At 35.6% G+C, this 24,449-nt stretch overlaps 2 protein-coding genes across 2 annotated transcripts; one reads left to right on the top strand and one right to left on the bottom strand.

Annotated features, from left to right (window-relative positions):
* Positions 1–535: 535 nt before the first annotated feature.
* LOC127948732 (charged multivesicular body protein 2b) lies at positions 536–7,738 on the bottom strand. Its single transcript, XM_052545395.1, has 6 exons — positions 7,573–7,738; positions 7,008–7,099; positions 5,846–6,040; positions 5,043–5,145; positions 2,562–2,668; positions 536–1,830 (listed from the first exon to the last, which is right to left on the bottom strand). The coding sequence occupies exons 1-6, from the start codon at positions 7,604–7,606 to the stop codon at positions 1,717–1,719; spliced, it is 645 nt and encodes a 214-aa protein (XP_052401355.1). The 5' UTR covers positions 7,607–7,738; the 3' UTR covers positions 536–1,716.
* Positions 7,739–8,640: 902 nt separating this feature from the next.
* Positions 8,641–17,201, top strand: LOC127948728 (cyclic AMP-responsive element-binding protein 1-like). Its single transcript, XM_052545390.1, has 8 exons — positions 8,641–8,808; positions 10,153–10,251; positions 10,394–10,540; positions 10,781–10,881; positions 14,007–14,146; positions 14,267–14,449; positions 14,614–14,758; positions 15,728–17,201. The coding sequence occupies exons 2-8, from the start codon at positions 10,162–10,164 to the stop codon at positions 15,870–15,872; spliced, it is 951 nt and encodes a 316-aa protein (XP_052401350.1). The 5' UTR covers positions 8,641–8,808; positions 10,153–10,161; the 3' UTR covers positions 15,873–17,201.
* Positions 17,202–24,449: the final 7,248 nt, after the last annotated feature.

Below are 24,449 nucleotides of genomic sequence, written 5' to 3'. Positions count from 1 at the left end.
TATACACACATTATATATATATACACATATTATATGTATACATATATACATATACACATATTATATGTATACATATATATATATATATACATATATGTATACATATATATATATATATACACATATTATATGTATACACATATATATACACATATTATATATATATATATATACACACATTATATATAATATATATATATATATATATATATATATATATATATATATATATATATATATATATATATATATATATATATATATATATATATATATATATATATATATATACACACACACACACATATTATATATATATACACATATACACACATATATGTATATATAAATGTTTAACTGTCACTTCGTATTTTTTTTATATATTTTTTGCATCCTTGTTGAATAAAATTATAACTTTTTTAAACAAGTTTTGTAGATTTCTTTTAAATGGGTAACACGTGTTAATATTGAAGCATGTTTTGACTCTGCCCTCTAGTGGTAAATTAATACTTTAAAAAAAAAACAACAACTGAGATATCATTAAAAAAAATTTTATTCATGGTTAATGAAGTATACAATCCCCTTAAATTTGAACAATTCCTGTCAGTGACTAAATTCTAAGAAGGAAAAACCTCACCCATAATCCAAAACTCTCACTGTCTATTAAACATTAAACAATCAACTTTCCATGCCTACATTATTTACATCCTTATGATATATTGCAGTGCATAACCAACGTCAGCCTAAATACAACTTCTGTGGATGATCCAAAGATCAAGTGCAGAGTGCTGCGATCTCTTGCCATTTACAAACACAACCCTTACTTTGGTCACAACTGACGATTAACAGGAACCTTCCGAGAGTCTCTGAAGTCTTGATCAATACATTTAAACAGCCTCAAAAGAAAAATCACACACACGGTAAACCCAAGACCTCAGGCACATGAGAAATGAAGGAGAGCACCCATCTTCAAACAATGTGCTCAACCGGAACACACTTCTCAAGATTTGGCATCACCCCTGAAAAGCAGCTGAATAAAATATGCGCACTCAAAATATCCAAAGTGAACCTAGAAGACAAACCAAATCATTTCCTATTCATAAACAGACAGAAGGTGAGAACAGAAACCAAAAATGTGCCTCACACAAGGGTTCTGTCATGCTCCGGGAGAACAGCAAGGTACCGCGAGGACAAGACAAAACACGGCAAGACTAAAGACGCAGCCCTGTCACTTCTTATGTTTACAGAGGTAGAGTTCTCCTGTCAAACCGGTTTACACCAATGTGATTTTCTGAGTCATGGATCATAGAGACAGAAGTTGTAGATTTCAGGGGAACGCATCTGCCTTAGTCTGGAAGGCATTGTATGTATTCATTTACAACGTGTGTATTCAAACATTTTATTGTTATTTTCGTCCTTCTAAAGCCAGATGAAACAGTGATTCCCATCAAAGAGTAACAATCAACTTCGATAGGCATCTCTTATTCTCAAATAAATAATAAAAAAAATTGCATTTGCCATCTGTGGCACATTATCCCAGAGTAGGCAAGTCCGTGACTGTAAGCTTTTGGAGGGTCCATGTATCATCATCATCTGTGTCTATGTATTTGTAATGAGTATGAATGTAGTGTTATATGTGTTTGTGTGTTACCAGGCAGTAACCAGGTGTGTGTGTATGTGTGTGTGTGTGTGTGTGTGTGTGTGTGTGTGTGAGCACTAGTCTACTCCAAGAGCTTTGAGCTGTCTCTCAATCTCCTCATCTGATATCCCATCTGCTTTGGATTTAGCGGCACTTGGTTGCTTTCGGGCAGCTGAGGGGGCATGAGCCATCTGCAGGGGAAACAAAAAATGCATTACGGATAAAAATGCAAAGTGATGGATAGTGTGTCTGGCTGCAATCCAAGACTCAGTAGACATGACATTTCACTGCGTAGGACGTAGGGTACAAAATACGTTCATTTTCTATGGATTTCATTCTCTACAATTAAAAATATCCTAGTGTTTTCACACAGAAATTATGATGAATCAATAAGTTCACGGTTTAATTTACTGTTGTATGGTATATTTTTCTGCTGACGTTGGTGAATAGGGATTTTATAGTTATATACATCAATATTATGGCTGCACAATATATTTTTTATAAACATTTTATGAATAGCAGTAACCGGTTTTGTAACCACTTCTGATTAGGCATGGTCATAACATTTAAAGCCAAAATTACTTCCACACAACTGAGACACTTCCTCATTTTGGCCTTATTTGAATGCAAAAACAGTTGTAGGTTCAGTTGTAGGTTCCCTGCTTCACACTGTTTCACTGTCACTTATGATACACTTATGCTTAATCGTATGCTAGGTATATTCTCTGCATCTCCTTGAAGTCTATGGATTAATGCATTGAAAACATATTGCAATGCATTTTTATATATATTGTGCAGCCTTGGACGCAATGGACAGAAACGGATTTAAACACTAATGCACTACAGTAATAAGTTTGTTTATTGAATCTGGTGCCTCAACATGGTTTGATTGATGAAGCCCATATAATCTTTCAGTTCTTACCTTTCCTGAGATCTCAATTCCAATTTCATCCAACACCTGATTCACAATGTCCTGAGATTCTTCCTCATCACCAGAATCCTCAAAGATCTCATCCAGCGTGTCATTCACTGTAAGCAGGCACAGACATAGAAAAAAAGGGCTAAAAAAAACAAGCATTACAATCAAATTATGTTGTGGTTTGTTCAGAATCAATGGAAACAGTATACACATCCAACTCAAGTTGGCTACAGGTGCAGAAAACAATGTTTAAAAAAAAAGTGCACCTACAAACCAAAATGTTACAAAGCTACAATTTGTATTATGCTGCCGAACAAAATATTAATATTATTTTATTTTTTGGATTCATGAGAGTCTCTTATGCTTACTTAGGCTGCATTTATACAGTGAATTATTATGATTATTTAAAATAACTGAAAATGTAATTTATTCCTAGGAATATTCTTATTATTCATGTGATGGTAAAGCTACTTTTTCATCAGCCATTACCTCTTCAAATGTCACATGACTCTTCAGAAATCATCCTATTATATGCGATTTGCAGCTCAAGAAACATTTCCTATTAGGGATGCACTGATACCGGTATCAATATAAGGCCAGATACTGTGATTCTGTACTCGTAGGCTACGTGCTAAAATGCCCCAATAGCACACAGCATGTGAACAGTGACGTATCCAGACTAAGAAACACTGACAACAGAGAAAAGAATGGAGTTATTAAAGGGATACTCCACCCCAAAATGAAAATGTTGTCATTAATCACTTAACCCCATATTGTTCCAAACCCGTAAAAGCTTCGTTCATCTTCAGAACACAATTTAAGATATTTTGGATGAAAACCGGGAGGCTTGAGACTGTCCCATAGACTGCCAAGTAACTTATGGTCAGAATAGTCCATCTACCATCAGTGGTTCAACCATAACATTATGAAGCAACGAGAAAAGTTTCTGTACGCAAAAAAAAAAAAAAAAAAAACGACTTTATTCAACTTTTCCTTTGTCAACCGTCTCCGTGTCGCTTCATATAACCCAGATTGCACGTCTGATGGCAGATGGAGTATTCTGATGACGATTTTATGGACCTTGACACTTATTTACTTGGCAGTCAATGGGGCAGTCAGAAGGGCCCCAGTTTTCATCTAAAATATCTTAAATGGTGTTCCGAGGACACAAAGCTTTTACGGGTTCAGAACAACATGGGGCTAAGTGATTAATGAAAAAAATTTCATTTTGGGGTGGAGTATCCCTTTAAATATTAAGGATGTCTAGGAAGTATATGTATGCTATTAAAATAATGTTAAATGGTCAATATTCATGCCTGTATTTTTGATGATCTCGAGCTGATAAGCAAAGCACACAGAGTGTTAGTTCGTTTGTTCTGTCAGATGGGTCAAAAACGTGTGACTTGACCAATGAACAAGTTAATTAACAGAAAGGAGAGAGAAAGACAGCACAATTCTGTTGCGTGATCAAATGTGTGCAGACGTTGCGCATGTTTTGCTTGCTTCATGAGAGTTCTGCATTATGAGTCGCTGCACGTTTCAGATGAAAAAAAACCCTGCAACTTTTATATTTCTGAAAATATGTTCATCACAGTTACAAGATTTATATATAAGGAGTATTTCCCTGCATTATTACAGCAAAACATCTTGTGATTACAGTACTAGTACCGCAATGGAGCAGCTCTAATGTGCTATTAAATGAAAGATGTAGTACCACAGAGTAAAAAAAATAAAAGTGAAAGTAACACAAATTTAAACTAAACTAAAAAAAAATATACATTTTAATAAGCATAATCAGCGTGAAAATAACTAAAAGAAATATCTATTAGCTTAATTAACTTATCACTTATAACATTATACAAATTCTTTTGGTTTCTGTACTCAATATTTGTAAAAATTTGAAATGCAAAGAAAATCATATCAGCACTTGGTATCGGCAAGTACCAAAAATAAAAGGATCAGTACTTGCCTAGTTCTGTAAAAAGTCGTATCTGTGCATCCCTATTTATAATTATTACCAATTTTGACATGATACATTATCACTGAGGATTCTTCGATGAATAGAAAAAGAACATGATTTGTTTGAAACATAAATCTTTAGTAACAAATGTCTTTACATTTTGACCAACCTAGTGCATTCTTGTAGAATAAACGTATTGATCTTTTTAAACAATCTCAAATCTTTTGAAGTCTTTACTGTCGTGTTTTATCAATTTAATACTGTACATACTTCCTGAAAAGTATTCATTTATTTTAAATCATAATGACCCTAATCTTTTGAATGGTAGCAGTATGTACAAATTAATTTGGAGCATTGATATAAGTGTGCACTCATTTTGGAAACCACAAGCTATTCATCACTGGAGGCACTTTGGATCAAAAAAAAGAAAAGTTGCCCAAAACACTTCCTTCCTTCTTTTGACATTATTTTATTAAACCTACTAACAAAATCACCCACAACGACAATAAATAAAAACCACTTACTCATCTCTTCTGTCATGTCCATCTTTGCGGTCTCTTTCTGGAAGTCCTGCAGGGTCTGCATTGTCTTCTTCGGATCCATCTTTTTGTTGACAGCTTGCATTGTCTGGAAGTTGTTTTGAGAAAGACAGAGACACAAACCAATTAGTCACTGTTCGATTTATGCACTTTAGGCTACTTATGCAAAGAATAAAGGCTATGTATCGACATGCCACTATACTGTGCCAGATATCCATTTATAGATCAACATATACGCTCAAATTAGTACAAATTCTAATAAAGCCAAAACCGCAGGTCATGACATACATAATTAATAGAGCTGTTAAGTCGCGCACAATGTCAATTTGCAGGCCTAGCTGAATACAAACTAGCATTTTGGAGCTATGACTTCCCTTTGGGAATTTATAATGGGTTTTGTGTAAAGTGGTTTTCCATTTAGGAGTAATGTTAAAATTACTTTAAGATCCTTTCACATTAAAGAGAATTTCACAAACAAAATAGGAAAGTGACTTCCGTTAATGTTTACCACAGTTTTACTCATAAATCCAAAACCATAACTCAAAAAAGCCCATTAGAAATTCCAGAGGGAAACCATGGCTTGAAAAATGGCAATTCTCCTTGGTTTTTAGGACTACAAAATGAACGGCCCTATTTACTTAAATGTGAAATCACAGCATTTTCACACAATATTCAATCTAACTTATCACTGCCAGGATTGCCCGAAATGAACTGAGCTACAATTCATTGGGCTTGGGGTGAACTTTTCTAAAAGTTCTCATGATTTTAAAAAGACAGAAGGGTCTTACTTTGGTGGTTGTAGCCATGGCTCCAGCCATCTTCATTTGGGAGTTCATTAGCTTGGTTTGTGTCGACATGGAGGTGACCTTAGAGCTGACGGCATATGAACGTGTTTTCTGTTTCCTCACTTGAACAAGCTGCTTGGCTAAAACTTTACAGGCATCTCTGTTCCCCGTCTTGGCCATTTTCTTGATTTCCATCTCCTGTGATAAAGAAGGCAAACAGTATAAAACAGTTAGTGATGGTCCTGTTGACATTAGAATTGAATCGCACAGTTATCCAGAAGGAGACTTCATGGTGAGAGTAAAGAAGATAGAAAGAAAATATTAAAGTGAAATGGCCTAGTGTATGTGAGATGGTTTGGTTAGCTGTAAGTTACCTTGCCAAATGTAGTGAATAGCAAATGGTTTAACATCATATTCCATTTAATTTTACTGTTAAAAAAAACTGTCACATTTATTCATATATGATTGCATAATATTTTATATGAATAACTTTATATTTTGTTATCAGCAATGCACATTAGGGTGTGATTTTTATTTAATTGTCTGTTATTTAGTTCATGTTTATTTCATTGTTTTATTGTCTATATATGAATATTGGCCATGTTTTAATAACATGGGCACTTATTATCATATGGCTTTTTAATTTATTTTTATAAAAACCTGTATTTTTATGATGTTTATCAGTACATTTAAAGGTAAAAAGCAGATTTTGGTTGTTCAAATCGATGACACTACTTAATGAAATATATGGTCGCCATCAAGTCATTCCTTAATTCCTAAAACACTGACACAGTGTTTTACAAACTAGAATTTCTGGCAACCTCATCTGACACTTTTTTTAGCATACAATTTCCAGGATATTTTAACAGCGTACAATCGTTATGTTTACACTGGTATGAGCGTATGAATGGTATGAAGGGTGGAGGTTATAAGAAAAGTATAAAAGTTTCCACCGGCTACTTCTGAAAGAAACATATCACAATGGCGCAAACATGCCTTATCTAAACCCGAAACAGCATCACGAGCTGTTAGTCATAATCTTTTGACACACTGAGGCCCTCTGTGACATAAATGACATAACCTCGTGATCTTACACACCTCAGTGTTAAGAGAGAGGAACATATGGCATCATTTTCACGTCACATTGATGGGTGGGGATTCTCACCAGCTGTTTTTCCTGTCTTTCCAGTGCTGTCCGGTCTCTGGCGATCTGTCTCTGCGTTCCCCGCAGCTCTTTGTTCTGTTCTTTAATGACATCTGTATTATGAGAGGAGTCATTGTTATCGATCACCATTTAAATGACCAATGCTGAAATGTCTGAGTGAGATTTAAAAAAAATATGTATGGGAACTACTTAAATAAGAAGTCATTTTAGACCATTTAAAGTTACAGGAAAGACCCAGTGATTTTACAAACGATTACATTTGTTTTATAGACCATCTTTGACCCGATACTAGCTGTTAGTTTCAAGTTAAGATCAAGCAGATTCTTACGATAAATATTTTCGGTTGCAGTTGCCCAAACAAACATCCCAGAATAAAAGACACTTGTGTTAGTCAGCATAGTGGACCAAAAATATCTCGAATGCCCCAAATATCTCAAAAAGAGATGCCACGTATTAAATAAATTAACAGTGTTAGTAACGAAACCAGTCGGTGATTGACGTGAGAGTGCTGCTGGGCGTCTTTGACCAAACAAACAAGCCCTCAGAGCAACAGCAAGAAACTTACCATCAACGGTCTTTTTCTTGAATAACGACGCCATAACTGCAACAAACTCCGTCGACCTCGAAAGTAATAGAAAGTAAGTATATCACAATGACTAAAATCAAGTGCCAGTCGCCTATCAAAATATCATGACTATTTCCTGGTTCTCTGTCAAGTAGGCGTTAAACTTGTGGCCTTCTGCAGTGATTATTTAATTTTGATTGGTGAAAATTGCAGTGACGTGGCACTCAAGTTATCCAATCATAACATTGATGTTGACAAGAACCGCCCAGAGCTACTGCAAAACAGAGGTCTCTCTGTCGTTCTCACAAACTAAATACGGATTGGATTTATTTTCCCTTTGCCTTTAAAACATAGTCCTCCAGTACAGGGGTTCTCAAATTGGGGCCCGTTGATCCCCAAGTGCCACTATGAAGTAGTTACGGTCCGTGTAGATGTTTAGGGCAATAATAATAATAATAAAAACTAGAAAGTATATAATGTAAGAATTAAGTAATAAAACTAAGATAAAATAAATTTATATATATATATATATATATATATATATATATATATATATATATATATATATATATATATATATATATATATATATATATATTACAAATATGGAAATAACATAATAAAAAATAATAAATTAGTTATATTAAAAATTAATACAAATAAAAAAAAATAAGTCATTATAATCATAAATTATGTCCCCACTGAATGCAACAAGTACCTCGTTTGTAATGGGTTTTATTGGTTTAACATTTCTGTCACATGTTTGAGGTATTTGTCCAATCACAACGCACTTGATAGCTGGCGAATCACCTTACACCTCCCTTTTCAGAATTATTTATTTTATTTTTTTAATTGCGCGCTTTCTGAAAGGTGGAGCATAGAGGAGCCACAGTAATGTACATCATGTGGAAAATAATTAAAGTTTACTTCAGCTCTAGTACGTTTGAACAGATATGCAGCCAATCACAGCGCAGAGATTTGACGCATGCGTGTGAATCCGTCTCCGCTCGGCAGCTCTTCGTTTATCTTCGTGCGCAGTTCGGAATGTTCCGCCTACGCCTCGGATCCTGTCGATCGTGACGTGAATTAGGGCTGTATCTCGTCCCCTCGTTCGTTCTCTGTGTTGTTGTCCTCGGTGACGCGACGGAGGTGTAGCCTGACGCGGTCTCTTACGTGTCGGACTAAATAAAAGTGGAGCTCCGGAGGCCTGGGAGTGACGAGGCGAGTCTGTGTCGGGTAAGAAGAGAGGCATTCGTGGGGGAAACAGATTATGCACTTGCCGTTTTAGTGGACATGTCGCAATGCTCGATCCGTCTGTAACAAAGAGATCATGGCGGCGGTGGGCTTGTTTCTCAACAGCTCAGACTTGCTTGCAGACAATGAGTCAGTCAGGCAGTCGAGTGAGGAAAGCGCGACGGCTCTGCAAAGTAACGTTACATGCGTTTATGGAAAGGATAGAAGATCCGTAGTGTTATGAATGCGATCGCCCGTCCATGGCATCTTTTTTTTTTCTTGGCTCCAGCATTGCTTTATGGAGCACTCGAAGCTCTCCGTTACATTAAAGATCTCTAGTGCATTCTCGCCCATACAGAGGTTTTCTGTACCACTAAATCTCTGTAATCCATTGTGGGTTTAATTTGTAATAAAATCAGAGAGAAGTGCATTGCTCTTGAGTATTATTTTCTTCAAATTACACCCTAAAACTGATTTTGTGTTGCATAACTTGCCTCATTCAAACAGGAACGCTATTTTACAAGTCGAAACACGCCTGAAAATGCAAGCACTTACATTTCTAATTTTGCTTCACCTAAAAATATCTATAAATAGGCATTTCAAAATAAAAAATAAGTAATTTTGATGGCACCCTGTTTGTGTGTGGTTTTAGTTTTAACTAATTTACGTCCATAAATCTTTAAAAAACAAGTTTAAATCTGACTGACAGCAGTAACGTTATACGGAAGTAAAAAAAGGCGGCAAATGGAGAGCCCATGGTTTGTTGAGCACGATCTGCTTAAAATGTCTGTTCTAACATTATTTCTCGTTACAAAACAGACATGGGTCCATCAAAATACATTTCGTTTATAGAAGTTAAGCATATCTCATGCATGTGTTAGCGCGTGTGGATACTTTTTTGATGCTATTCGTACTGTAATCTGTATTTTCCTTGTCATTCTTACATGCATTCTTGTTTTAATACTAGACTATAATTTTAGACTATATAAATGCAAATATTTCACTACTCTAATAATTGTCAAAGAAATGTATATCATATATTGCATTGTATTATTATTATAAAAATTAATATTTGATTGAATTAAACATTTTTTTAAAGTTAAAATTTAATGCCTATGAATACCTAAATGCTTTATAGGACAAGCCATCAGGCTGCAGGATTGAATACTCAAAATGAAACTATGCCAAACCCAATTTGTGGGCAGGGTGTTTTGTGGTTACAACTGTTTTAGATACCATTTCCCTTGTCAAGAAACATTGGTGACCTACTCTTTATGTTCATAGTTTGTTTATATTATCTTTTACAATTGCCAAAGTAAACGATATTTAATTAAATGAAATCTCCAGGCAATCTAAATGACCATGGAGGCAGGAGCAGATGTCCAGCAGGGCGGCGACACTGCAGTCTCAGAGACAGACACTCAGCAGATTGCCACCTTGGCGCAGGTCTGTTTTTTTGGATCGTATGTTTTCACAGCACATTTGCTAGCATTGCAAGCCTGATTGTATTTATGCATGAGTTGTGGGTTGATATTTTAATTCAGTCCAGGTCTAGCTCCAGGTTTAGTTCAGTCTCTGTGTCTTGCAGGTGTCCATGGCTGCAGCACAGGCATCAGCCACGGGGCCCACTGTGACCTTAGTTCAGCTGCCCAATGGGCAAACGGTGCAAGTTCACGGGGTCATCCAGGCAGCCCAGCCCTCCGTCATACAATCCCCACAGGTGCAAACTGTACAAGTAAGCCTGACCTGATGGTTAATTTCTAGGAAAACTGTAAAATTGCACACACACACTCACACAAAAAAAAAAAAACATAATTCTGTGTTTAAAAAAAGACACAAAATTATATGCAGAAAGCTCAGAGGATTAAATAACCTCAGTTTAATGTGTATATTCTTCTGTTTGTTAATCTAGAAGACTTGATAGTTTAGAAATAATACCTGAGGTTTTCATGTTCTTTTGTTGTCTTTGCGTTAGATTTCTACCATTGCTGAGAGTGATGATTCACAGGAGTCAGTGGACAGTGTGACAGATTCACAGAAAAGAAGAGAGATCCTGTCTAGAAGGCCCTCATACAGGTACCTGAACGGATTTGTAGTTTTGGTGCAGTGTTATCAGTAATGAAGACTCTGGCAGGGAACCACAGTTTCATAATGAACCAAAAATATCTTACTTTATAACTTCAAAGATCTTGTTGAGTGTTGTTTTGCATCATTGCTGAGTTGATCTAAATTCATTATCGCAGAATGTCTTAAGTGCACTCACTAAATCACAAAAGGCTGCAAGCTGTGTTTCAAAGAGAACCGTTGCACTTAGGGATGTAAAATATCAATTAATTCCATAATCGATTTTCGTTGAATTAATGATCAATTAATTGATTAATCGTTAGCCATAATGCTATAATCTATTGCAGGCAGCAGTCACCAGCATGACAGGATGTGCAAAAGCCACACACACACACAAAACGCTTTCTCACTTGAATTAATCTGGTTTTAGTCTGAATAAAATGCTAGTAGCATTTTAGATGTGATTATGATCATTTGCTAAAATGAAGAGAGCGCGCCATACATTTGAGGTCATTTACTTTGTTGACTGTTTTCTGGCACGAAGACCGCTGAACGAGCCTCTTTAAATGTTTTTTTGGTGCTCGTTGTTGTATTTTAAAACACAATTGCAATGTTTTCAACTGACATCATGGCATTTATAATAAAATTATCTCAAATGTAACTGTTGCGCGCGTGTGACTGCGCTGCGCAGTAAGTGAACTGCTTTCATCAGTGCTGCTGCAGCAAAACACTGTTGCTCACATTAATCTGATCCTGCTGGATTCTGTTCTAGAAAATGTCAGATTTAGAATTTTGGCGTTCCGGTAAGACTAGCCTATTTGTTTTTAATAATCTGACATACAGTGCATTAGATCATGATAGCGCGTGCGTGCAGAAGAGGACGAGCGAGCGCGGGTTTGGCTAGATTTATTTGGAGGTTATTGCTCATGTCTCATTCGGCACAAATCCAAATGTTTCCATATTCGCAATGCATTTCAATGTTAAACTATTATTTATAATGTAAACTACTTAAACATTCGTACATAGACAGAAAAGATGATCCTCTTCATATTAGCAAAAACGTCCTTGGAACAGCAGAGAGGACTGGTATACTGGTCTATTTAAACTGACCAGTGTAAGCTTTTAAATGTTTAGTTGACTCTATTTTATTTTGATAATGTACAGACTGCGATGTAAGTGCTCCAGGCTCCGGCGCGTTCGAAACAGCTGAGACAGAAACAAAAACTTTTTTGCAGGGTTAGGAAAATGTTAGATCGTGACCATTCCTCTGGATGCAGCTCGAGATATAGCCGTCATTAATGTGGCTTTGTTCTGGTTTGCCGGTCTCTTTACCTAAATCTTCACCTAAGTCTAACCTTGTAATTCAGGTTTATTTGATCATCTTTAACTTTTAATCGCATCCCTTACTGTGTGTGGTAAACATGGGAAGGGAAATGAAAGATTTCATGAATTAAGAATCCATTCTATTTATTAATTTGTCCCCTTATTTCAGTTAAATCATGCGTTATTAAGGGAACAAAATTTATGAAACATGGACAATTGCCACAGATTAACAACATTAAATCGGTTAACCGACCATCGACAGCCTTAATCGTTTGCATCTCTTATTGACAATTAACCGATAATCGATTAATCGTTTACATCCCTAGTGGCACTATATTTATCAGAGTAGCTCACGAAACGGTTTTTACATCATATTACAGCCTTGAATGCAGAAGGCTTCATCGTTACATGCACTGTGAGTTTTCACATTTGCATACTTTCCAACATTTTTGTGGAGAGATGATTACAGTATTTCACAAGATTTGTAATGAGATGCGTTCGTAAACCGCGAAAAATATTTCAGCTGCAATAATTTCTTTTTTCAATTTTAATAAAAAAAAATGTAACATGCCATGATGTGGGGTTAGTCTGGAGCGCAGCCTGTGTACAACCCGCATAAGAGATAATGTCTCGCTAGAGTGACGAGCTTTGGGAAGCACCTTTCATTTACTTGGGGATGTTTGCGTCGCAAGTGATATTGCATTGGGGGTTGCTATCTCCTCCATACCTTTCCAAAGCGCTCGGGCAGTTGCGCTCCTGAGTCGTCTGTCGTTGCTCATCATCCTTCAGCTGCGATCTCTGTTACAACAAGGAAATTTCAGTAATGGATTTCCACCACTGAAAAACCCTTGCTGTAACTCTGCTACAAGATTTATTTAAGAAGAAAAGTAAAAAACTCCACAGTGTTTGGGTGCACCCCATTTTTCAAAAACAATGGGGAATTTCACCCTGAAGGAAGCTGAATGAGTTGGTTCTTTTCACATGACCTGGTGCGCTTGCATCATTCTGAAAAGCTGAGATGTTCTTAACTAGATGTGGTGCAGACGGGTCTGGAAAAAAACAAGCGTCCTTCCATTATGAGCGCGCATACCGCATTTGAAATAACGAATTTGAGCGCTCAAAAGACGCGATATGTGAACGGCTCCTCCATCGGTCGAAATGTTTACTTTCGGTTAAAGGTTAAATGGTCAATGTGAACATCCCTAACTGGCATATACACATAATATAACATACAAAATGTATTACTTTTAAGCCACACAAAGTCAACATATTGGTATTTCTTGCTCGGAATCTGCCATAAAATAAAATAAAAGATAATTTCTGGACAATTTATCATCCAGCAAAATGTGTTATTGTGATAGGCCTACAATTAAGATAGTAAGGTTACTATATGTCACTATAATTGTTTATTAGTATTTGTTCAAAAGTATCAATTATGTTAGTGCGTTAATGATTTGGAACTACATGTGCATTAAACAGTTTTACTTTAATATGTTATCATACACATTGCCTTACGTTGCTTAAATGGCATTAATTTTATTTGTGCAGGTGAAAAAGACTTAAATTTGATTTTAAAAACTCTGCAGGTGCCATGTAAATGCAAAGACTTCTCACTCTTTTCAGTTTAGTGTCTGAAAAAGGGGTTGGCACCCTTAATTTTGTGTAAGCACACTAGATTGATCTATTTTATGATTGTACAAAATCCCCCTATGTAGACAAAGGCCACCCCTCTGTTCAGATATCAACATGCCTTATTGAAATCCTAAAATCACAATCCATTGTTCACAAGCTTGATTTGACATTTTGTAACACAGAAAGATCCTGAACGACCTTTCATTCGATGCTCAATCAGTCCCGCGGATAGAAGAAGAGAAATCTGAGGAGGATTCCGCTCCAGCCATAACAACTGTTACCGTGCCAACGCCCATCTACCAGACAAGTAGCGGCCAGTACAGTAAGCTGTTTGTTTTCTACTACAAATGCACTACCACTTCACTACATAAGAAAGAGTAGCTTGACACTGTTCGAATTCCCTCAAAATACAGTCAGGCTCATGTCATTTGTTTTCCCCTAGTTGCTATCACTCAGGGTGGGGCGATCCAGTTAGCCAATAATGGAACAGATGGAGTTCAAGGGCTACAGACCCTGACCATGACGAACGCGGCAGGCGCTCAGCCCGGCACCACCATCCTGCAGTATGCACAGACCAGCGACGGCCAGCAGATACTGGTGCCCAGCAATCAAGTGGTTGTACAAGGTGAGATTTCGCCATTTCAGTTCTATACGAGTATATAAAAGCTTGAATAAAATGACAGAAGATAAAGAGAGATACGGCTAGGCTTGATCTGTATCCAGCAGGCATCTAAATGTCTGCTTATCAAAACCTAAATCTGTGCTGCTTTTGTTTTTCATCGGCCTCAGGAGATGTTCAGGCGTATCAGATCCGCACCGCAGCTGCTAGCACCATCGCTCCAGGGGTGGTCATGGCCTCCTCTCCTGCGCTGCCCGGCCAGGGAGGAACTGAGGAGGTCACACGCAAGCGGGAGGTTCGGCTTATGAAGAACAGGTACGATAAAAAAAAAAAAAACACATCTGCACGATTAATGCGCATGCTTATTTTGGACTGTAAAGTATGACCCCAGAACAATTGCTCTGTATTCAGGTATATTTAAATATATATAGTGCTGTCCAAATTTGCGCGTTAACACAGGCAGTTAATGTTTTCAATTTACCGCGTCAAACATATTTAACACAATTAATGCAGGGGCGGGGCTAGTGTTGGCCAATCCACTCACAACTGCTATTTCTGTTACTATTTCACAAGAAGTGCATTTATTCAGTCGCAGAACATCATAACGATCACATCATTCCAGGCGCGAGTCAAACGAGTGCAGATGTGCTCGTAGCGTGTGCTGTTCAGTTCTGCCACTGTGCGCTGTAGCCTGTATTATTTCATATCAACGCATGATAAACTACGTGTATGAAATGTCGTAATAAAATAATAAATACAATTCTAATATTTACGTCTTCTTATTTATTAATTTTTTTAATTTTCATCTTTAAAAAGGAAAAACCTATTTATAATAAAAAAAGTATTACTTATTATTGAAAACATTATTCAGTACAATAATATTATTGTATATTAAGAATTTATTTGTTTAATTTAATTTAGTCATTTAAATAAAATATTATTATTATTATTATTATTATTATTATTACTAATTATTATTATTAGCAATATTATTCTATAATGATAATGAATGCAGGGGGAAAACAAGTTTTCCTTCTTTATTTTGTTCTTAACTGATCCCATGCCTGATTAAAATGCCTATATTTATTAGCTTATATTTATTCCTTTTGTTATTACAAGATATATTTTCTTGCCATTTTAATTCAGCTATGAGTGTATAGCACCACTTTTCTGTGTTCTCCCTTAAAACCCTAACCTAGAATCCTTGGAGTAAATGTGAAGTAAATAGCATTTTATGTTTGAGTGACTCATGGTGTCCATTGTACTAATATGTTTCCACCACAGGGAGGCAGCACGGGAGTGCCGCAGGAAAAAGAAAGAGTATGTTAAGTGTCTGGAGAACAGAGTGGCTGTGCTGGAGAATCAGAACAAAACGCTCATCGAGGAGCTCAAAGCTCTAAAGGACCTTTACTGTCACAAATCTGAATAATGGTCCTCACACAAACATCCTGAACGGATCTCTTCTGGTGCCTCAAGAGACAGAGACTCTGAACGTAACAAAGGCACCTGCATCTCTGTCTCTTTTCATTTCGGTTTCTTTTTCTTTTTTTAAATATTATCTTCTGTAAAAAAAAAAAAAAAACACACACACAAAAAAAATTCAGTTATCAGGAATACATTGTAAGTTTGTAAGTGTAAACTTTTTTTATTTACTTTTTTCTCTTACGAAGAAGAAAAAAAAATGAAATGCAGGGTACAGTTTCGTTATCAAACACGTTGCCCTACTTGAGGAGCGTCGCCAACCATAAAAGCGCACCTTTCAGCTGCAACCGTGACCGGGAATGAATGTTTGTGTTGGTTTATGATGGAAACAGCCCGGGGTGCTGCTTCTGAGACCTGCTCCTGTCACTCTGAGGTTCTCATTTGAAAGACTTTCCCACACTGCAGCAGTCGTTGATGCCGCCGCTGCCTGCCAGCATGATTGAACCCATCGAGTTTCTCACTTTTGCAGCATGGGTCTTTAATGATTGAGATTAAATCAGATGTGCCCTCTCCTGTTGTTTTACTGCTTTTGTTACTAATACATATACTCCTTTTTTTTTGTTGTTCTTATTAAGACACATGCATATATATACATATATATAAAATATGTCTCTGTTATGACTTGGATTGGTATAGAATGCGCCATTGTCTACTTTTTCTTAAGCAATGTTGCTTTTGTTAAAAAATTAATTGCTATAAGAAAAAAGTCACATTTGTTAACAAAAATAGGTGGATGCATTCAAACGTGGGATGATGGGGTTTGAAAAAGTGTTGTAAAAAAAAAAAGTCAATGAAATATACTATGTGATTTTCAGTGAGCATTTGATAGCCCATCATCAGAAAATCCTTTTTAACTTGTTAAGTGTGCTTCTATTGTAATATATTGGAATTTCTTCATCTATGTCAGACTTTACAGGTCAGTTTGGTGCCATCTACACTGATCAGAGACTTATTGTGTTGATTCCCTTATATTTTGGGTGGAGATTTTGATATACAAAACTGATCTCTGATCAGTGGAAAAGTTAGTTGTTTTTCTTTCTTTCTTTTGTTCCACATTTCAGTGATGAAAATCTATTGTTATTCTCTTCGGTCTTTTGCCATAACATAACTACAATGTAAATGTTATTTTTAAGCTTTTTTTTATTTTATTTCTTTGGATTATGTATTGTATTTTTAAGATATGTTGCTTATGTGTAACCTAAATTAGTTAAAAAACAAGCATTCTGGTGCAGTCTTTCATCAACAATTATATATTTGGCAGCTGTTCATAATCAAACGTGTTGAGGTAGTTTTTATTTTGCATTTAACACTTTTTAAAGATTTAATATCGTTATTTAATCCTCTCTTCAGTCCAGGGTTGTTCAAGTCCTGCTTCTTGGTGACTGTCTGTAATACCTGGTTCGCTCTAGCCGCAGAAAGGTCTTGTGTTCAGAATAGCATATTACTAATCTAAGTACAGTTTGGGTATATGATTATTATTACAATTATTTAGATGTATATTCATTCAGTATGCATTCACTTGGTCAAAAAGTAAAGACATTTAAAATATAGAAGTAAATGCTGGTCTTTTGTAGTTTATATGCATTAAAGAGTAGTAATAATTGATAATCAGAAATATTTCTTGGACACTGAATCCACATATTTAAAGGATCACGTGACAGTGAAAACTGGAGTAATGGCTGCTGAAATGTCAGCAATATTTTAAAATTAGTAACGAAATAAATCCAGCCTTGGTAATCATGAGAGGTTTCTTTCAAAACTGTTAGAAAACCAAACAGTTGAAAGGTAAATTGTTTTCAGTATGCACAATTTCTTTGAATATAATATCCAGATGCCCTACTATATTTGCAATCAAATAAAAGAACAGAATGAGCTGCAACAGGAATGAACTGCGATCAACTTCACTTTCACATTTCCAGAATGATAAACAAACTGGAAGAAACGAACAATTTTTAAACAAAATTGGATTAAAATGCAAAAAAAAAAAACAATGTTCATTTACTAAAGATAATTAAAGTTAGACTAAATATGTAGTGCTTTGCTATTTCACAAATTATTAAAATACGTAGTACGTTTTAAAGCAATCTTAGAATGCAGTTTTAATACTTTTTATTGTATCTGAATGAATTAAAAAAGCAACATATCCTACAGCTTTAGCCATTCACTCACAGTTTGTGTAAATAAAAACAGACATGAAATCGTCTGTGGTGCATAACAGCAAAGTATTTCATTCTATAAGGGATGCAGAAACCTCAATTTTCTGCTTTAAGAACACCGGGTTGCTTTGTGCCGTTTCTTGCAACTGATCAGCACAGAATCAGCTCCCTGATTGCTTGTATTCTGTTACTCAGAGCGTTTTACCTTCACGCTCAGTGATCAAGGTCTCCAGCAGTCTTTGATAGTGGCCACAGGCAAACGTATTCATAAAACACATTAGGGTACTAAGTGGTGTTAAACGGAGCCTCGGTGTAAACCTTTCCTCTCTCTCCTTGTCTGTGAATATGGGGGTTTGATTACCATTAAAGCAAAACGAGAAGCTTAAATGAAAATGTACATTGATCAATGATTATAAACTAGTAATTAGCACTGATTCATATTAGACATATCTTAAATGATTAAAATGATCATTTGTGTCAAGGGTTAATTATAGAGCTTTTTCATGCTGTCTAGAATTTAATGTTATGACTTCTTTGAAGTTATTGCATTTGGAAAACAAAGATGAAGTGTTCAAGGTGAATGCATACCTTGACTCTGGTCAAACGACTAAAAATCAAGTCAGGAATCTTGGTGTGATTCTGGAGACAGATCTTAGTTTCAGTAATCATGTCAAAGCAGTAGCTAAATCAGCATACTATCATCTAAAAAACATTGCAAGAATTAGATGCTTTGTTTCCAGTCAAGACTTGGAGAAACTTGTTCATGCTTTTATCACCAGCAGGGTGGACTATTGTAATGGGCTCCTCACTGGCCTTCCCAAAAAGATCATTAGACAGCTGCAGCTCATCCAGAACGATGCTGCCAGGATTTTGACTAGAACCAGAGAATCTGAGCATATCACACCAGTCCTCAAGTTCTCACACTGGCTTCCAGTTACATTTAGGATTGATTTTAAAGTACTTTTACTCGTATATAAGTCACTAAATGACCTATGACTGAAATATATTGCAGATATGCTCACTGAATATAAACCTAACAGACCACTCAGATCACTAGGATAAAGTCAGTTAGAAATAACAAGGGTTCACACAAAACAAGGGGAGTCCTCCTTTAGTTACTATGCCGCCCGCAGTTGGAATCAGCTTCCAGAAGAGATCTAATGTGCTAAAACACTAGTCACATTTAAATCTAGACTCAAAACCCATCTGTTTAGCTGTGCATTTATTGAATGAGCACAGTGCTATGTCCGAAACGATTGCACTGTATTTTAAGTATTTACTGTTTTTTATGTAAAATCATTTTCTATTTTTAACTGTTTTAAATTAATTTTAAATAAGTCCATTTTTAAATAATTTCCAAAATTTTAAAATGGCTTGTTTTAATTTTTGTTGATGATTATTTTACTTTTATGTTAAGCACTTTGAATTACCATTGTGTAGGAAATGTGCTATAAGTAAACTTGCCTTGTCTTGCCTTAAAGATGGAGAGGAGTATATAAATATATGAATATGTTTAACTTCACTCTAAAAGTTATTAGTAGTCATAAGCTACTGGTTCAACTAAAAAATAACTACTAGGAATCTACTTTTTTAAGAAAATTAATTAACAGAAATTTAAGTTTACATTAAACACAAAATAAAGTTAATAATGATCAGAGTAAGCCACACCTTGTACAGCCTTGTCTTGTACAATATGTTAACAAATAAGATAATATACTGTATGAAACATTACAGTCAGACCCTAATACAAAACCCAATGTTCTTAAAAGGTTACTTCAACAGAAATAAAAAGGAAAAATTCTGTTGTTTCAGACAAAAAAGAATTGTTCATCTTTGAAACACAAATGAAGATATTTTTGTCCTCTATACTGAAATTCTACCAAATGTTCATAAAAACATCATAAAAGCAGTCCATACTGATTGAGCACTTGACCTTCTGTTTACAGTTTGATACATGTGCACTGATCAATGTTTATAAGTGAAAAAGAGTCTTCATTAAATATGTTCATGTCTCTTCTGAAGACTTGAATTAAACTAAATTATGCATTTCTTACCATGTCTGTATGAATTTCCTTAAATGTCAAGGTTTTGGTGGAATTAAGTTTCAATGACGGACAGAAAGCTCTCTGGTTTCACTAAAAATATCTCTATTTGTGTTTCAAAGATGAAGTCAAATAGTTTTGGAATGGTGAGTAAATTATGAAAAAAATATTTTTTGGGTGAACAAATTTTTAAAGAGAAATATATAAGTAGCCTATATTCTAGGAGTTTGGCACTTCAGTATTTAATTTTAGGAGTTTTGTCTTCGAATGCATGTTTCTAAAATTCTGAAAGGCACATATCAGATTATGAAAGCTATGCTAAAAAAATGAATGCATTCAAAGGCAAAATACTGCAACGGCAAATGGCAGATGGATTGTGTTCACCGACCAAGTTTTCTGGAAGTATTCCTGAGCCCATGTTGTGATTTCCATTACAGTAGCATTCTTGTATGTGATGCAGTGCCGTCTAAGGGACCAGAAGATCATGGGCATCCAGTATAGTTTTCTGGCTTTGACCCTCATGCACAGAGATTGTTCCAGATTCTCTGAATCTTTAGATAATATTATGCACTGTAGATGATGATAACTTCAAACTCTTTGCAGTTTTTCTTTGAGAAACTCCTTTCTGATACTGCTCCACTATTTTTAGCTGCAGAATTGGTGATCCTCTGCCCATCTTGACTTCTGTCAGACTTTTTATACCCAATCATGTTGCCAATTGACATAATAAGTTGCAAATTGGTCCTCCAGCTGTTCCTTATATGTACATTTAACTTTTCCGGCCTCTTATTGCTACCTGTCCCAACTTTTTTGGAATGTGTAGCTCTCATGAAATCCAAAATGAGCCAGTATTTGACATGACATTTCAAAATGTCTCACTTATAACATTTGATATGTTATCTATATGCTTATTGTGAATAAAATATAAGTTTATGAGATTTGTAAATTATTCCATTCCTTTTTTACTCATTAGGGTTGAGTACAGTTTGTACAGTGTCCCAACATTTTTTTTAATCGGGTTTGTAGGCAATTTATATAATAAACACACTAAAACAACAATCTGCCTTCATTTGTTTCAGCACCTGGTCGTTTTTTAATCAGATCTCATTAAGCGTTATTGAAATGAATGATGTGATTGCTTTTTTGCTCATACAGCTGTGTCTCGATGCTCTGATTTTGGGAGTAGTAATGGCATGACCTCCCTCCTCATCTCTCTCACACATTTAACTTCATGACCCTGTCTGTCTGATTTCTGTTTTGGATTATGATTGTTCTTCATAGTCATTGAAGTACTCCAGACTGATTGTTATGTGACACTAATCGAAATAAATGAAACAGTAAATGAAGTGTGAACTCCACTGCCAGTATGGATGGACTGATGGTGCAGTGTCTGTGGTCCATTTTGTCCTTGTGATCTGCATGTTTTTCAACTATGAACTGAGGTCTAGGATAAAATCTCTGGAAACATATTCTTTTCTATTCTGTTCTATTCTATTCTGTACTCACATTTCTACTATGAACTGAAGTCTAGGAGAAAATCTCTGGAAACCTATTCTATTCTATTCTATTCTGACAATTCTACTATGAACTGAAGTCTAGGAGAAAATCACTGAAAACATTTTATATTCTACTCTATTCTATTCTATTCTATTCTGACAATTCTACTATGAACTGAAGTCTAGGAGAAAATCACTGAAAACATTTTATATTCTACTCTATTCTATTCTATTCTATTCTCACAATTCTACTATGAACTGAAGTCTAGGAGAAAATCACTGAAAACATTTTCTATTCTACTCTTTTCTATTCTCACAATTCTACTATGAATTGAAGTCTATGAGAAAATCACAGAAAACATTTTCTATTCTACTCTTTTCTATTCTCACAATTCTACTATGAACTGAAGTCTAGGAGAAAATCACTGAAACATTTTCTATTCTACTCTATTGTATTCTATTCTATTCTCACAATTCTACTATGAACTGAAATCTAGGAGAAAATCACTGAAAACATTTTCTATTCTATTCTGTTCTCACATTTCTACTATGAACTGAAGTCTAAGAGAAAATGAAACCTACTCTATTCTATTACATTCTCACAATTCTACAATGAACTGAGGCCTGGGAGAAAATCTCTAGAAAACTATTCTATTCTATTCTATTCTTTATACCCAATAAAAAAGTCTTGACCAGGTGCGCATCAGGTACTCACATCAGTCTATTCACCCAATGTTCTCCATAGTGAGGTGCCTAAAATTCCAAATCAACAACAACAACAACAACAACAACAAATAATATTCAAAATCCAAAATTGTGAAATAAAATATTAAATTAAATTAAATGCCAAACAAAATAAAGACATGGTAAAAATAGTTGTTATGGTAATACTATAGTAGAACACATGTACTGTTCAAACTCATTCAATAAAATTAATATACATGCGTTGATGTCTTCTGTTCGTCTCTTTTCTCATTCATCTCCTTATTAAGAATTGTAAAAATGTACCCACATGACATATCGCAGCATTATCTGATGAAGGAGCATGTGAGGGCATGACCTAATTACCATGTCTCTGTGTTGAATTGACTAAGGAGCATGTATTGCAAAACTGAAACGAGAACTTTCAGGATGACTACATTTTCATCCATTCACAAAAATCAATTCGTCATTCACTAAGAAGCTTAGCAGGTACATCTACCCAAAGCCTTTTGTCGCTTTCAAGAGGTTTCAATTATTCATCCAAAGAAAGCTAACAAAAAATGGCAATGAATGAGGAGAGTGCAATTGATTTGACGACGTGGTTCCTTTGGGCTTCTCACTGTGGTACAATTACAATCTAATTACAGAGAGGCAGGGCAGAGGGAACGGTTCGCTCCAGTGGTATTACTCATTTACTATTCGGTCCTGGAGCAATTCACTGAAAACTTGATTATTTCTTTTCTTCTGTCAGGCGCCTTGCTTTTTTGCCACACTGAAAATAATTGTTTTTATTCTAAGGACAGAGAGGGCAAAGCAGAATGAGAAATACATTTGTTGTAAATAAAATTCTTTACAGTTACAAACAGGTCTCATAGGGCTGGAAATGTCTTGGTGAGTTTCTCTTTCTTTTCTTAAAAGTTTGAAAATGCACAATTAATCAGTATACAAAAAGCTAAGAATAAAAGCATATTATCTTCTCTGCACAGATCTGTATCAAACTGAAAGTTTATAATAAAAGTTTAGCATACAGTATTGTTCAAAATAATAGCAGTACAATGTGACTAACCAGAATAATCAAGGTTTTTAGTATATTTTTTATTGCTACGTGGCAAACAAGTTACCAGTAGGTTCAGTAGATTGTCAGAAAACAAACAAGACCCAGCATTCATGATATGCACGCTCTTAAGGCTGTGCAATTGGGCAATTAGTTGAAAGGGGTGTGTTCAAAAAAATAGCAGTGTCTACCTTTGACTGTACAAACTCAAAACTATTTTGTACAAACATTTTTTTTCTTCTGGGATTTAGCAATCCTGTGAATCACTAAACTAATATTTAGTTGTATGACCACAGTTTTTTAAAACTGCTTGACATCTGTGTGGCATGGAGTCAACCAACTTGTGGCACTTCTCAGCTGTTATTCCACTCCATGATTCTTTAACAACATTCCACAATTCATTCACATTTCTTGGTTTTGCTTCAGAAACAGCATTTTTGATATCACCCCACAAGTTCTCAATTGGATTAAGGTCTGGAGATTGGGCTGGCCACTCCATAACATAAATTTTGTTGGTTTGGAACCAAGACTTTGCCCGTTTACTAGTGTGTTTTGGGTCATTGTCTTGTTGAAACAACCATTTCAAGGGCATGTCCTCTTCAGCATAGGGCAACATGACCTCTTCAAGTATTTTAACATATGCAAACTGATCCATGATCCCTGGTATGCGATAAATAGGCCCAACACCATAGTAGGAGAAACATGCCCATATCATGATGCTTGCACCTCCATGCTTCACTGTCTTCACTGTGTACTGTGGCTTGAATTCAGAGTTTGGGGGTCGTCTCACAAACTGCCTGTGGCCCTTGGACCCAAAAAGAACAATTTTACTCTCATCAGTCCACAAAATGTTCCTCCATTTCTCTTTAGGCAAGTTGATGTGTTCTTTGGCAGATTGTAACCTCTTCTGCACATGCCTTTTTTTTAACAGAGGGACTTTGCGGGGGATTCTTGAAAATAGATTAGCTTCACACAGACGTCTTCTAACTGTCACAGTACTTACAGGTAACTCCAGACTGTCTTTGATCATCCTGGAGGTGATCATTGGCTGAGCCTTTGCCATTCTGGTTATTC

The sequence above is a fragment of the Carassius gibelio genome, chromosome B1 (genome assembly GCF_023724105.1).
Source record: "Carassius gibelio isolate Cgi1373 ecotype wild population from Czech Republic chromosome B1, carGib1.2-hapl.c, whole genome shotgun sequence".
NCBI lineage: Eukaryota > Metazoa > Chordata > Actinopteri > Cypriniformes > Cyprinidae > Carassius > Carassius gibelio.
The sequence above is the reverse complement of the archived record's forward strand: the minus strand, read 5'-3'. Positions and strand labels throughout refer to the sequence as shown.